Raw genomic sequence first — 13,711 nt, 5'->3', positions numbered from 1 at the left:
CAATCTCCGCCGAACAGATGGACACTTTGGCAGGCTCTATAAAGCTAAAGAATATCAAGATAAATGGAATTGCACTCCCACCTTGCAGCCAGTTTATGAGCATAAAATATTGCTGCACAAAATCAGCAAACATTTTGGACTGGAAAGGCCACCGCTTAGTGAGCTTCTTGTACTTGATTACAGAGGCTGGCAGAAATTGCATTCAGTGGCGTGGTGTGTTTTGTTTGTTTGATTTAAACTGATATCACAAAAATGGGTCCAGATTCTTATGCTACAGAAAGTTCTACTTGTTAGAAGCGTATTTCAAGGCTGCTTTGACTGCTCTGCCCTCAGCGCGCTCCCTTTTATGGTTTCTGTAGTTTTTAATTATGTTTTATATTTCATTGTTGTACATCACCCTGATATTTTAAGTTATGGCAGCACAGTAATGCTTTTTTTAAAAAAAAAAAAGAAATATAAATGGCAATCTACAAATTGCTTATATTAATATATAAACATTTTCAAGTGGGGAAAAAATAATCCCAGACCTAGCATAGAGTGTTCAGAGGCCCAGTAATAACTGAGCATGGAAATGAGCCTTTGTTTGGCATTCAGAAGGCTTTAAATAGCTGTGCTGCATTATCTTCAAATGAAACTTGAGTTAATTTCAGTGACAGTAAAATTCCATATAAAACCAGGTTTTTGAATGTCAGTACAACTTTCTCCTTTTCAAAGATGCCCGTGCCCTTGAAGAGAAGGGTTCTGATTTGTTTTTAAAGTTCCTAGTCATTTGTGAAGGGTGGGGAGGACCCTTGTGTAACCTTCTGGCAGCCAAAGTCTTCCTGTGGGCTCACATGGCAGTGGGGCAGACATGGGACCTTGTGCCAACAAGCTGTGGGGGACCAGGGGAAGGAGTATAGGGCATGCACACCATGTACCCCCTTGCCCGCCCTGCCAACCTTCAAGCAACCTGATCGTGGGGACAACTCTGAAGGCACCTACCCAGTCCTGCTGTCAGGCTCCAGGAGGCTGGACAGCTCCCCAGCGCGGCATATGGGTGTGGGAGCTGTCCAGCACCCAAAACGTCAGAGCTGCTGGCTGTTGGCACCCAAGGTGGGAGCGGCAGGCCTATCAGCGCAGAGCTAAGACAGGAGGGTATCTGAGAGGCTTCTATGTTCTCATTGACTGCTGCTGCTCTCCACACACACTGCAATGCAAAACAGCTCTGCTTCATTTAGCACACATTTAGGAATAGGAGCAGAATTCATGCAAATGTTGAAGGCTCTACCGGTGGTGGAGCTCAGGCTAGACCTGGGGCCAAAGTCCAGCCTCCACCCTGCCCCCCACTACCAAATGACCACCCAGGGAGCGACAGATTGTGCAGCAGGGGCCAGCAGCAAGCAGGCCTGGTCTCAGCCCCACCGAGGTTGACAGTGGTTACTCCCACAGCAGCCTTTCATACCTTTAAAACCATTTTATAGGGGAAGGGAGAGCCAGGCAGGCAAGCAGGCGATTACAGATGCCCATTTCTATATTCTTCTTTTCACTTTAAAAATACTTATTATCCCTTTTTTTTTTAACAAGTAAATGTGCGTAGCTTCAGGGCTGCAGAAGCAAACCTTGTTTTATTCCTGTAGTCTTGGAGATTGAAGCGAGTATAAAATATGAAACGGCACATGCTCAAAGTATTTCTCTTTTTTTTATCAGGTTGTCCAACCTTTAGTGTGTGTGTTTTGGTGGGGGGCTGTTTATTTTTTGCTCTCTTGTGCCAAGAATGTAGGAGCATTTGCAGACCCTGGCATGGCTAGAGAGAAGAGCAGTCAGCTTCCTAACCAGAGTAACACACATGACTGGTGTGTGTGTGTGTGTGTGTGTGTGCGCGCGCGCGCACGCGCGTGTGCTGGAGGACCATTAAGTCCAGGGTCTAAAATGATCTAGCTGCAAGACTGGCCTCTACACCAATTTTCTTGTCATTACATTGACCGGGGGTGGGGGCGGGACAGTGGAGGGGCGAGGAGCAGCAGAGGCTTCCAAGATTGGGGGAGGGAGCATCGATCTGCTGCCTCCCCCCTTTGCATTGTCTAAAGCTGTCAGGGATAGTCTTTCCTTCCTTCTCTCAGTGAGGCTCACACACCTCCTCCCCAGCCATGCACTTAAAGCTAGCAGCTCCTGACAACAGAAAGAGATGCTCATAATTGGGAGCTTTGAATCTTGGAAGTGCCACTACATTGTGGGCCTAGATGCTGCACACATTTATTTCTGAAGCCATTTTAACTCCGGGGTGTTAGAGAACTATATCAATGCACTGACATGCAAGCTGTAGTTTATTACATGTTAAATTCACTCACAATTAAGCATTAATAATAATAATAATAATAATAATAATAATAATAATAATAATTCAGTTTCCATTTTCTGCTTCTGTGTAATGAAAAATGAAAAACACAGAACCATAACAATAGGGGAAGGACTCTTGGTTTAGGAGAAAAATCAGGACTCTTTGTTTAGGAGAAAAATCTCTTAAACCAAGAGTCCTCTCCCTATTGCTATGCTTCTGTGTTTTTCATTTTTCATTACATAGAAGCAGAAAATGGAAACTGGATTGAGCAAAGAATTGAGCAAAGTAAATATTTTCCTCTGCTGCATGCGCAGCACTGGAACTCCTCCTCTCTTCTGTTTTTTGGGTGGTGGGGAGCAGCGATCATTTTTAAAGGTTGGCTGGTACCTGCACAATCAAGCCTTTGTGCTGCAAAATGATTTAGATGGTTGCCCCGCACAGAGCATAGAGCCATATAACTGAGCACATCCATAACTGAGAGATCAGTTTGGGTGCGTCAATTTTTGGCCTCGCACAGGGTGCCATATTATGAAAATTTACCAAAGACCACCCCTCATGTGGTGCCATGGCAGCCCCATGCCCAAGCCTTCTTGCTACCCCTAGCCAGGTATGATGTCTTTATTAGGGCTAATGACAGCGTCACAGAATAGTGGCAGGCTTTTGGAAAGTTGCTTGGTACTAATAAATGTCTTACTGCCCAGCTGTGGATTTTGTAGGACTTTTAATAACAGCCAGGGGAAAAACAAGCAGAGTTAGACAGTCGTTCCAGCTCCAAAACTGAAGTACAGAGGCAACCGATTGTATGCAGAAATGCAATTGTAATGCCTGAAACCAAGTGGATCTCTTTGCTTTCATGTGGATTTATGTGCAATTTCGTTTAGGATCACAGATCTACCGATAGAAAAATATCTACTTTGCCAGCATTTGTTGCCTGGTTTAGTCTGCACATGCACACATACACACACAAACCAACCAACCGTGCTTTTAAACAGTAGCTACCGTAGGTCTTCCTTTCTAAATGGCAGATCACCTTATATAAACCCGGAAGGAGAACTGAACAAGAAAAAGAGCAGGTTGCTTTGAACGAGAGGCCAGTATTGATTTTCTCTCCTCTGCAGCAAAGCACCTCCCCCCCCCCCCAATCCCATTCAGCGACTGTCAAAACCTCCCTTTAACAGCTGGAGTCAAATTGTGCTATTTACAGCAAGAGCCCTTGTCAAGTGGACCATAAGTATTCTAACAATACCCTATTCAAATAGGCTTCACCACACAAATTGCCGCCTCTCCCCCTGTCAGTGACTGAGGCAAATGCTGAGGGTCTGATTTTGGGGAGAGACCCCTTCACCCCCGTTCAGAGTGGCGCTTTCTCTGGCAAACAATGATGCCGCACATGAGGGGGCCTTTTGATGCTGGAAATAATTAAAACCTGTTTAAGTACTGTATATCAAGGGAATTTGACGACACGCATGCTTCGTTTTGCACTGACGGCACTTGTCCCACGTCCCAGTTCCACACCAAAAATCACCCAAGCAGCCCTCAGTCCTGGTGGCTGCAATTTCCATGAGGACAAATATGTTGATACGGAGAATCTGCTTCAGAGGCTGGCCAGCCATGAGGTACAAGAAAGGTGCCACACAGCCTGCCTCAAGCACTTAAACATTGTTTTCCATGGGAGGCATTTAAGCACGTGGTTAACTCTCCCTTTTCTGGAATTCAATGAGTGCTGGAGTGTGGCTAGGTCACTCCTTGCTATTTTAGAGCTCTGTTTTCAGTGGAGACCTTTTCAGTCTCCCAGCAGATCCATTTTACGATTTGCAGAATTAAGCACCGAACCTGGTTCGAAATCTCATTAGCCACATACATTTAAATAGCATTATCATCTTACTACTACTACTACTGTTCTTCATCAGTCATCGTTTAGTCTATATAGTGTTATATCAAAGAGGGTGATTATCATGTCTAATAGCTGCTCCTAATCAACAGGAGATGATGGGCTGTCACCATTAAATACCTAAATACTAAATGATCCTTCTACGTGTGCAAAGATAGGGAACAATTGAGGCTCCTTCCCCACCAAAAAGCCAAAGCTTTTTGAGCCGCTGTTGTATATGTAAAACTCATAGACTTACTTTTCATCAAGCACAATATTTCGTATATTTACTGGTCAAGATGTCTTGTTAGAAGTGCTAGTTTCATCTGTAGTTGGTGGTTCTGAGGCATGATCAGTAACAAATTGGAGGGGCTTCTATAGTTTAAGTAGCATTTACCATATTTTTCCATGTATAAGACAACCTTTCTTCTGATTTTTTTTTTTTGTGATAAATTGAGGGTCGTCTTATACATGGGTTAATATGCTAAGTAAGTAAGGGCTGGTGCTGCGGCAGTAGCAGGGAAATGTCGGAGAGGAGGCTGCTTACCCGCTCTTCCTGGCTTAGGAAGAGTATTTGGTGAGTGCCAGTATGCGGTGTATTACGGCACCAGTTCCGTCAGCCAGAGTGGGGGATCGTCAAAAAGCTGCTCAACAGCTCAGCGAACTTACAAAAGAAGCTCAACAACTGTTGAGGGCTCCCAAAAATAGGGGTCGTCTTATACATGGGGTTGTGTAATACACGGAAAAATACAGTATATGGACTTGTTATCAATTTACAGAGCAAGTTCACTGCCAGCCAACGTCCTGAACCCATAAGGATTCAGCCTTCTAGCCAGCGTGGAGCCTGGGCTAAAGTGTCCAGTTACAAGATCAGCACGTGCCTCAGCTCTTGCAGGCAAAACCTGCTTTAAAGTTTTAATGTTCTCCTGAATGGTGCTTTTGTAACACCATCCCTTCCAGAGAGGGGGATGGGAAAGCAACTTTGGGTCATGTGGCATCAAGGTAGGTTTGCTGAGTGCTGTCCAAGATCTGTGGCAGGGGCTTGGACCAGGGGACCAACTCTACAATTCCAACTCTACAATTCTGCAATTCTTTGATCCGAAGTCTCCCCTTTCTGTGCACTCACCTGATGGTGGGAAGACTTTTCTTGATGAGCGAGGCTGCTGGAGGAAAGAGTACCGATTTTATAGGAGCTGGAAGATTGGCCATCCAGGTTTTCCTGCTTAGGTGTGTCTTCTTCAAAGACGGCCGACAGAGAATCTGCCGCTGCCATGACTGAGTCCTCACAGCAAGCAAGGATTGCCTGAGCCACTTCCCCAGTTTCATGGCGCTCGAGACTTCCTGGGCAGAGGAGAAATAGTGGTTTGAGAAATTTACAGGCAGCGGAGCATGACTTCACATAAGCAGAGCAGGAGCTCCGGGGCAGAATCAGGGCCAAGAAGATAAGTTGCAGCTGGACAAGTTCATTCACCAAGGTGAGCATTAAGACTGCTCCATGGATAGCTGTTTAATGGTACCAAGCAAAACGCCAGCTACAGAATCATACTGCACCTGCCTGCTCAGATGGGAAGTCCCACTGAGCGCAATATTCTGAAGGAAGTTGGTATAGGATTTTGTCAGCTCTGTAAGGGGCTTAAAGAACTTCCCAAAGGGATTCTCTGCCAAAAGCTGAACCCATGCCAGGTATATAAACATACAAGGCCTATAGCATAACTACAGTCACAAAGTTAAGAAGAACCACCCCTCACGATTGCCATTCCTGCCTCCAGTTTATGCCAGGAATCACACCATTTAAGTCACCCACATGGTTGGTCCCCAGACACATTATGCTGTGAATGGCATAATTAATAACTGTAATAGGGGATAGTTATAGACGCACACTTAAATGATAAGAAATCAATGGATATAATCATCACATTTTATTCCTTTCCGGTGAGCAGCTGATTAATTTAATTCTAATGTAGAACCAGCATAGGATTCTACCTTATATCAAATCATATTGTAACGAGCAACAGCAACAACAACAACAGGATTTCTTACCCACCCTTTATAAGGTCCCTGGGTGGGTTGCAACTCTATAGAAATGCAACATTAGAAGCAGTTGGAACCATTTACATTTGGTGCACCTGGTTCCATGTTTTCCGTGTGCTTCCAGGGGCTCTCCAGCATCTGAAATGCTGCTCAGGGCAACCAGAGTGTAAGGGAGGCTTGTTTCATTCTCCCATTTATTTTTTGCCATGAAAGCTGCCTGCCCAAATCGCCTTCAGTCTCTTAGCAGAAACACTTCATAACTTACAGGTTAGCCTGGAGACTCCAATCAATAGTCAGCATCCATTCAGCATTTGAATACTGTCCCCTAGTGTTCCAGGTGTCAAATGACAAGAGGCAGATGGTCCCTTTTTTGCTGTTTCTTTTCTTCACAAGTGCATCTTTCCCATCACTCATTTATGCTCCACCCCGCTTATATTTGCACAAATAGGAGGGACCAGGCCTCTGACTTCAGGAAACCAAGACTCTCTGGCTGAATCCTTGAATTGTTTTCACTGGAAGACCAAAGCCACTGAAGGCCTCAATTTTCCTCCCTCCCTTTCTGTAATATCCTATCCCTCTTTTCATTAAGAGAGGTCTTCCTGCTCCTCCTCTCTTCCTCTTTGGGACCATCCACACTTTCATTTGTCCCTGATTTCAAGTCACAGATTTGAAAGGGTATTTTTTTTTTTTTTGCCCTGTGACTTTTCCCAGGAAAACCTGAAATTTACTGCTGAATCGGAACAAATGTCAACCCACAGAAAACCCGATTGATGGTTGTTCCGATTCAGCAACAAACAGTGGGTTTTCCCAGGGAAAGCAGTGGGGCAAAACAAACAAAACACTCAGACCCATCACTTGAAATCATGGAACAAATGAAAATGTGGAAGGTCCCTCTATTCAGCTAGACTTTCTTACAGCCATTCTGAGCTGGTATTTTTTTTTTCCTTTTCAAAAATATTGTTGCATGAAAATCATAGCACAACAGTGAACTATCTCAGAAGGCACCAAGCACTTATCTATCCATTTAAGGAAGTTTTGATATAGGAAAATAAACCAGTAAGACAAAAGGCCTTCAGTTAAAACCAAGACACAGAGGAAATGGCCAAGTTTTCTGCTGATCTGGAGACTGACAGTCTGGTCATCAGGGGCGCCTTACCCATAGAGCCTAGTGGTGCAGGGCACCAGGGCACCAAGTTCTGGAGGGTGCCAGGAAAGAGGCGGAGGCTGGAGGCAGCACCTCCCATCATCAGCTCCCCACCCTCACCCGCCTCTGCCATGCTGCGCCAAAGCCAAGCTGGAGCCTCCGTCTGCCATGGCCACCACGGCACAAAGCAGCCAGCTGAGCCAGAAGGCGCTGCGTCCAGCCTCCGCCTCTTCCCCGCCGGAGGAGTCACCCTCCAGCCACTGTCTGCCTCCTTCAGCCCCGCCGGCAGTGCCATCCTCCCTAAAAAAACCTCTGAGAAACCGGGGGAGGGGGACCGGAGGGAGCTTTGCATCACGGCACCGGATATGCTTAAGACGGCCCTGCTGGTCATATATCCATAGCAGTGACCAGAGGAAGGAGCACAGAGAGAACGCCGTGGTGTATCTACAGCAGCACAACCAGACGCCTCTATCTGCCTCAGCTGCAGCAAAACATGTCTCTCTCATATGAGTCTCTACCACCACAGCAGAAACTGTAAACTTCCAACAGTTTGACTTCACCCCCCCCCCAACGGTGTACTCTTCCATTGTCTCCTGAGACAAACAATGCCAGCTTCTGGTCTTCTTAAACATGGGCTTCCATTTCCAACAGGGCAGTGAGTGTGCAGGGAATGTTTGCTCTGATTTAGCACTAAAGAGGGGGTTTTCCCCTGGGAAAGTGGCGAGGCAAGCAGAAAGACCTGTGCTTTCTAGGCGTGGGACAAGCAGAACTGTCGTTGAGCCCTCTGTTTTGATATATGTATTGTGTGTGTGTGTGTGTGTGTGTGTGTACATGCATACTGATAATACAAATGATCAAATAATGGCAAAAAGTGCAAAGAAGTCATTTAAAAATCCAGCAAACCCAAGTGTCCAGAATGCAGACAGACTCATAGCCAAACATCGCAGCACAGATATTTCCTTCATGCTCGTTCCAACCAAAGCAGAGTGCAGGAAGGTGCCATAAGCTTACAGAGCTCCCTGAAAACACCTAATGGTTCCATAATTGGATTATATGCCTCTTTAAAGGAATGTCAGCTTTCCCTCAAGGCAAAGTTTGTTAACTTGAGGGAGAGGGCGGGGGAGAGGAGAGGAGGAGGAGAGATGGAGGCATGTGCCCAGTTTCTAAAGACAATTCCCTTGGTTCCTAGAAGAAATGTTGCAATTTACTTTGGTGCCATGCTCTGACCCTTTCTTGGGTCCAGAGCATGAGAAATAATAGCAGAAATCTGAGCATGTACAGAGTTAATTTCCTTCGCTGCTGACTAGGTAAAGTAAAGGTAAAGGACCCCTGGATGGTTAAGTCCAGTCAAACTTGACTATGGGATGTGGTGCTCATCTCCACTTTCAGGCCAAGGGAGTCAGCATTTGTCCACAGATAGCCTGGCATGCTCTGGTCCGTGGGGTCACAAAGAGTCGGACATGACTAAATGACTAAACAACAACAACAAGCTTTCTGGGTCACGTGGCCAGCATGACTAAACCACTTCTGGTGCAACGGGACACTGTGACGAGTGCCAGAGCACACAGAAATGCCATTTACCTTCCTGTTGCAGCGGTGCCTATTGATCTACTCGCACTGGTATGCTTTCAGACTGGTAGGCTGGCAGGAGCTTGGGCTTGCTGATCAGAAGGTGGGCAGTTTGAAGTGCTGACTGCAAACAAGCAGCTCCTGCATGCCTCTTCTTAGGGTCCCACAGTGTCTTGCAGATGGGGTGGGCATGATAAGCCCCAAACATGTGGCCGCCTCCTGGACACCCCAGTATTTCTCATTTAGAAAGACAGCCTGAGTGTGATATGGCGGAGGTCTGACTCTTTCACCCACTGCTAGGCTTGTCATAAAGACCTGTCATTTACTTGGAACCAGGAGAACTGTAGCTCAAATGGGTCTGTCGCTGGATGCTTGCAAATTGGCAGGAAATGTCACAATCATCTCAGAACATACATGGATTTATTTATTTATTTATTTTAAAAAGCACGTTGTCAGGGGCTCAGGAGCAGAGGCACAGGAGAGGGAGGAAATGGAGAGCGAGGGGGAGGAATCCGAGGGGAGCGTAGGCGGTGACAGTGGTCAGAGTGATTCCATGAGCCTCTCCAGCGAATCGGAAGATTCACAGAAGGGAGCGCCGATGGCCAGGGCAAGGGGGGTGCCAAGGGGGAAACACCAGAAGGAAGGGGCCAGCGGGGACTCCCAGAGCAGCAGTTGGAAATCAGGACCAGCTTCCCCACCAGAGCGCAGTGGGGGGGGGAGGAGTCCCAGGCATCGGGACCAGTGTTCTCACCACCAGCGAGAGGAGATGAGTCAGGATTGACCACGCCTCCATCGGAGAGCGGGGAAACGGTCAAGAGGAAAGTTACCGGCTGGGCGCGCGCGCCAAGTTCAAATGTACAGGCGAGCGGCACAGCAGGTAGCCCGGATAGGGAGCCAGGTCCTTTTTTTTTTTTTTTAAATAATTTTTATTAAAGTTTTCCAATTTAAAACAAATTAAATCCAATTTATAATCTTTTTCCAATAACCAGGACTTCCCCTCCCCTCCCCCTCTTGTCTTCCAGTTTAACAAATCAATTCAACAAATTCTTATCCCCAAATTACACTTATCGTCAATAACCCAATTTTTCGAAAATTCCCATCCCCTAAGATCGACCTAATTCCCTTCCACGAGTTCCCCCCCTTCAAGAATAATGCAGATAAAAATAAACAAGATAAAAAATAGTTTTGCACCCTTTGGATTCCAGATTTCCCTCCCCCCTTTCCCGGTTGCGTTCCCAATATCCCTCGACATCTGATATCTTCCTGGGGTTCCCACATCTCACTAAACCCAGACCTCTCTAGTCCTTTACCAGTCATTTTTAAATTCGAGTGTCCAATCATAGAAGGAGTCTATCTCAAAAAGGGGCCCATTTCTTCTATCCAGATTTTTATAACCAGGAGCAAAAACTCCAATTTTATTTCTGTAAGCTTGTCAAATCTGAATGTCCCAAATGTTCCCACTTCCAGTTCTGTCCAGATCTTGTTATTTCATTATTCTTATTAATCACACTCCTCCTTTTTATTTTTTGCTTTTTCCCTGCTCTTCTGCCGAAATGTTCTATTTCCAAAAGTTTCTAGTTTCTCTGCAGAGGCTTGTTATTCAGGAGCAAAACATTGCGTCATGTCCCTTTCATTTACATCCATTGTTTTCTGTAGTGTGTAGACCTCTGTAGACAAAATAATGTTCCATTTCTGCAGTTTCCCAGGAGATAAAAAGTTCTGTTCAACTGTTCAAATTTCCAGTCAAAAACACTTGCAATATCCCTCAGCTCCTCTAGATGGATTTCAGTAACTGAGTTCCCTTCCAGATCACATCCACCAATCCAAGTAGCTTGTTGATCCTTATTTGAAACATTTTATATCCAATTTATAGCCAATGTAACCGGCAAAGTCCTCATAACAAAGTCTCTGTTTTGTTCTTCCGTTTTGACAGCTCTTTGACAGCTGTCAAAACCTCTGTTTCTCTTCCCCAGGCATTTTCACCAGTCGCTCCCGGGGTTCCGGGGGGGGGGTGCTTTTTAGTTCAAATTCCACTTTTCTCCTCCAGCTCAATCTTATATTTTTCCCTCGCGAAGTCACTAATTCATCAAGATAAGGTCACTCTCGATCTTAGTTGTTAAGTCCTTTGTTTTGGCTCTTCTACAATTGGGGGGGGATGACTTCTTTTTTATACCCCCCCCCCCCCGCTCGCTCCGGATTTTAAAAATTTATCCCTCTTTTTAATCCATATTCCAATTACTCACGGGTTGTTCTTTTGGATCCAAATTTTCAATGGAAGAAGCCAGCGCTCTCCACCGAATGGCATGCGGCTTCGCTCGGCAGGGGAAGCGGCGGATTCAAAGCACCACCCCCCCCAGGCGCCCGCTCTCCAGCCTTTAAAAAGGCTCTTTCGCGGGCCGGGGGGGCCTCAAAGGTGCCAGCCGAGTCACCATGTCCATGGGGCTCCGTGCCCATGGTTTTTGCGGGTCCCCGCGTCGCCGGCGCGGTAGAACCCAGCCCCTGCCGAGCCGGCTCCCTCCGGAGCACGGAGGGAGCCCGCCATTCGGCGATGGCGCCAACCCGGAAGTCCGGGAGCCAGGTCCTAAAGCCTGCCGGAAGGAGGGGCAAGACTCAGGGGGGTCAGCGTCAGAAGAGTCCAGAAAGGAGGAAACCCCAGGGGGCAGAAGGACCCAGAGGAGGAAAGAACAACGGAAGAGGTGGAGTAAGGCTAGAGTCTTAAACTGGTGTCTAGGAGGCGGAGACTCAGATGGAGCTTCGCCGGTCTAGGTTCTAAGACGTGGAGTTGCACGCTGCGGTTTGGAAATGGAAACTAATCTTCAATAAAGACTTTTATAAGTTATTACTGACTAGCGTTGGTCCTCTGTGAGCTGGGACCTAGAGGCAACTCTGACACACGTTGTTACAAGTCTATATTTTATGTAGTAGATACGCAAGCATGTCCAAAACAGTAAGTAAACTGTTTCAATAGCAATCATCCAGACTATAAAAGGACTCAAATTTTATACAGTGGCGCCCCGCAATACGAACGCCTCGCAAGACGGAAAACCTGCTAGACGAAAGGGTTTTCCGTTTTGGAGGCGCTTCGCTAAACGAATTTCCCTATGGGGTTGCTTCGCAAGACAAAAAAAATCTTGCGAGTTCCTGCGGTTTTTTTCCGCTCCCCCCCCCCCTTTCCTAAGCCGCTAAGCCGCTTAACAGCTGTTCCGCTGATAAGCCGCCTCTCAGCTGATCGCTAAAAGCCGCTAGACCGCTAATAGCGCTATTCCGCTAAGCTGTCAATGGGCTTGCTTCGCAAGACGAAAAAACCGCTAGACGAAGAGAATCGCGGAACGGATTCTTTTCGTCTTGGTCTTGCGAGGCACCACTGTATGCTCATTTATGTAGGATATGATTTTCTCAACCAGTCTTCTTTCCCATGCAGAATACAGCCAGGGGCCCTGATCCATGGATTCTTGCAGCAGAGCAGTCTGTCTGCATACAATACTTGAAAAGTATGTTTTAAAAAGGAACTGGTTCTAGCTCAAGTTCATCCTTTCCAAAAAGGAACTAGTTCCTCTTTTTACAAAACGAACTAGTTCAAATTCATCCTGAAGGGGTTTTTTGGTGCCCTTCCAGATAGCAAGAGCATGACAGCATTGGGGAAGCACTGCAGAGCAACTCAGAATGACATGTGGATGACCCAGTATAAATCTATCACTGAGGCACTATTGTTGTATCAGTGTCACAGTGCTGCAGAATGCACCCAAAGGAGAGGAAAAACACTAGAGGGACCCCAATGCTCAGCCTTTTCCAAGCATTTGTCTAAGGGATGCCTATACAGCAATGAGTCTTCATCCTGCAGAGTTGCTTATGGGGTGTTTACTCGTCTTCCCATTATTAATTCATTCAGACACACTTTTCAATGCATTTCCCCATTGCTTTCTGAACACCCAAAAGTCTGTGTTGTGTTCTGTTGTGTTTTTAAAGTGGATTTGTTATGGCAGGGTGTCAAGAGTGCTTTAATTTAAATCAGGGGTCAGCAAGGTTTACCTTGCCTGGGCTGGTTCGCTCCAACGGAGATCCCCCCGTGGGCCAGATCGCACGCGCCCTTGCAATTTCCGGCATCTGCACCTGTGCATACGCGATTTCCGGCACTGCGGAATCGAGTCCCTGTGCTGTGCTGTGCCGGTTTAGCACAGTGGGGGGGGCGGACTCGCCGAGCGGGCTGCTTGGTTCGGGGGCAGCTTATGGGCCAGTTAAACAACCCCCGTCGGCCGCTTGTGGCCCATGGGCCTTAGGTTGCCGACCCCTGATTTAAATGCAGAAAGTTCCGGTATGTGCTTGAATCACTCCTGCAATAAAGGGACAGCCTGGAGGCACCCTTTATCAGTGTCGACTAACTCAGTGTCACCAGAAATGGAGAGGGCTTGTGCCTCACTCCAGTGGCGTAGCGTGGGTTGTCAGCACCCGAGGCAAGGCAAGTAATTTGTGCCCCCTAACCCGTGGATTTGCGCCCCCTAACCCATGGATTTGCGCCCCCTAACCCTAACCCCAAGATGTTGCGCCCGGTGCAGCCGGCCCCCCTGCACCCCCCACGCTACGCTACTGCCTCACTCTACCTCAGGCAACTGGCCAGAACAGCAAAGCCTCTGAAGTCTAGCTAATCATTCACCATTCAGAGTCCAAGTTAAATTGCTGACAGTTATGATTGGCCTTTTCTCTGACTTTGGCATTTCAAACAGAGTTTGCCTCTGCTAGCTGCTTCTCCAGGCTGGTGGGGTCCCTTGTGTTTTACAAAGAT

At 46.8% G+C, this 13,711-nt stretch overlaps 1 protein-coding gene across 1 annotated transcript in view; it reads right to left on the bottom strand.

The window, feature by feature from the left end:
• Positions 1-13,711, bottom strand: part of WDR72 (WD repeat domain 72) — an 82,006-nt gene that overhangs the window by 42,128 nt on the left and 26,167 nt on the right. Inside the window, exon 14 of the mRNA XM_081839405.1 lies at positions 5,314-5,528. Coding sequence (XP_081695531.1) covers positions 5,314-5,528 — 215 coding nt within the window. The remainder of the gene's footprint in view (positions 1-5,313; positions 5,529-13,711) is intronic.

This window comes from Podarcis erhardii (genome assembly GCF_964252035.2).
Source record: "Podarcis erhardii genome assembly, chromosome: 14".
NCBI classification, from domain to species: Eukaryota; Metazoa; Chordata; class Lepidosauria; order Squamata; family Lacertidae; genus Podarcis; species Podarcis erhardii.
Note: the sequence above shows the minus strand (reverse complement) of the source record. Positions and strands in the feature narration are given on the sequence as shown.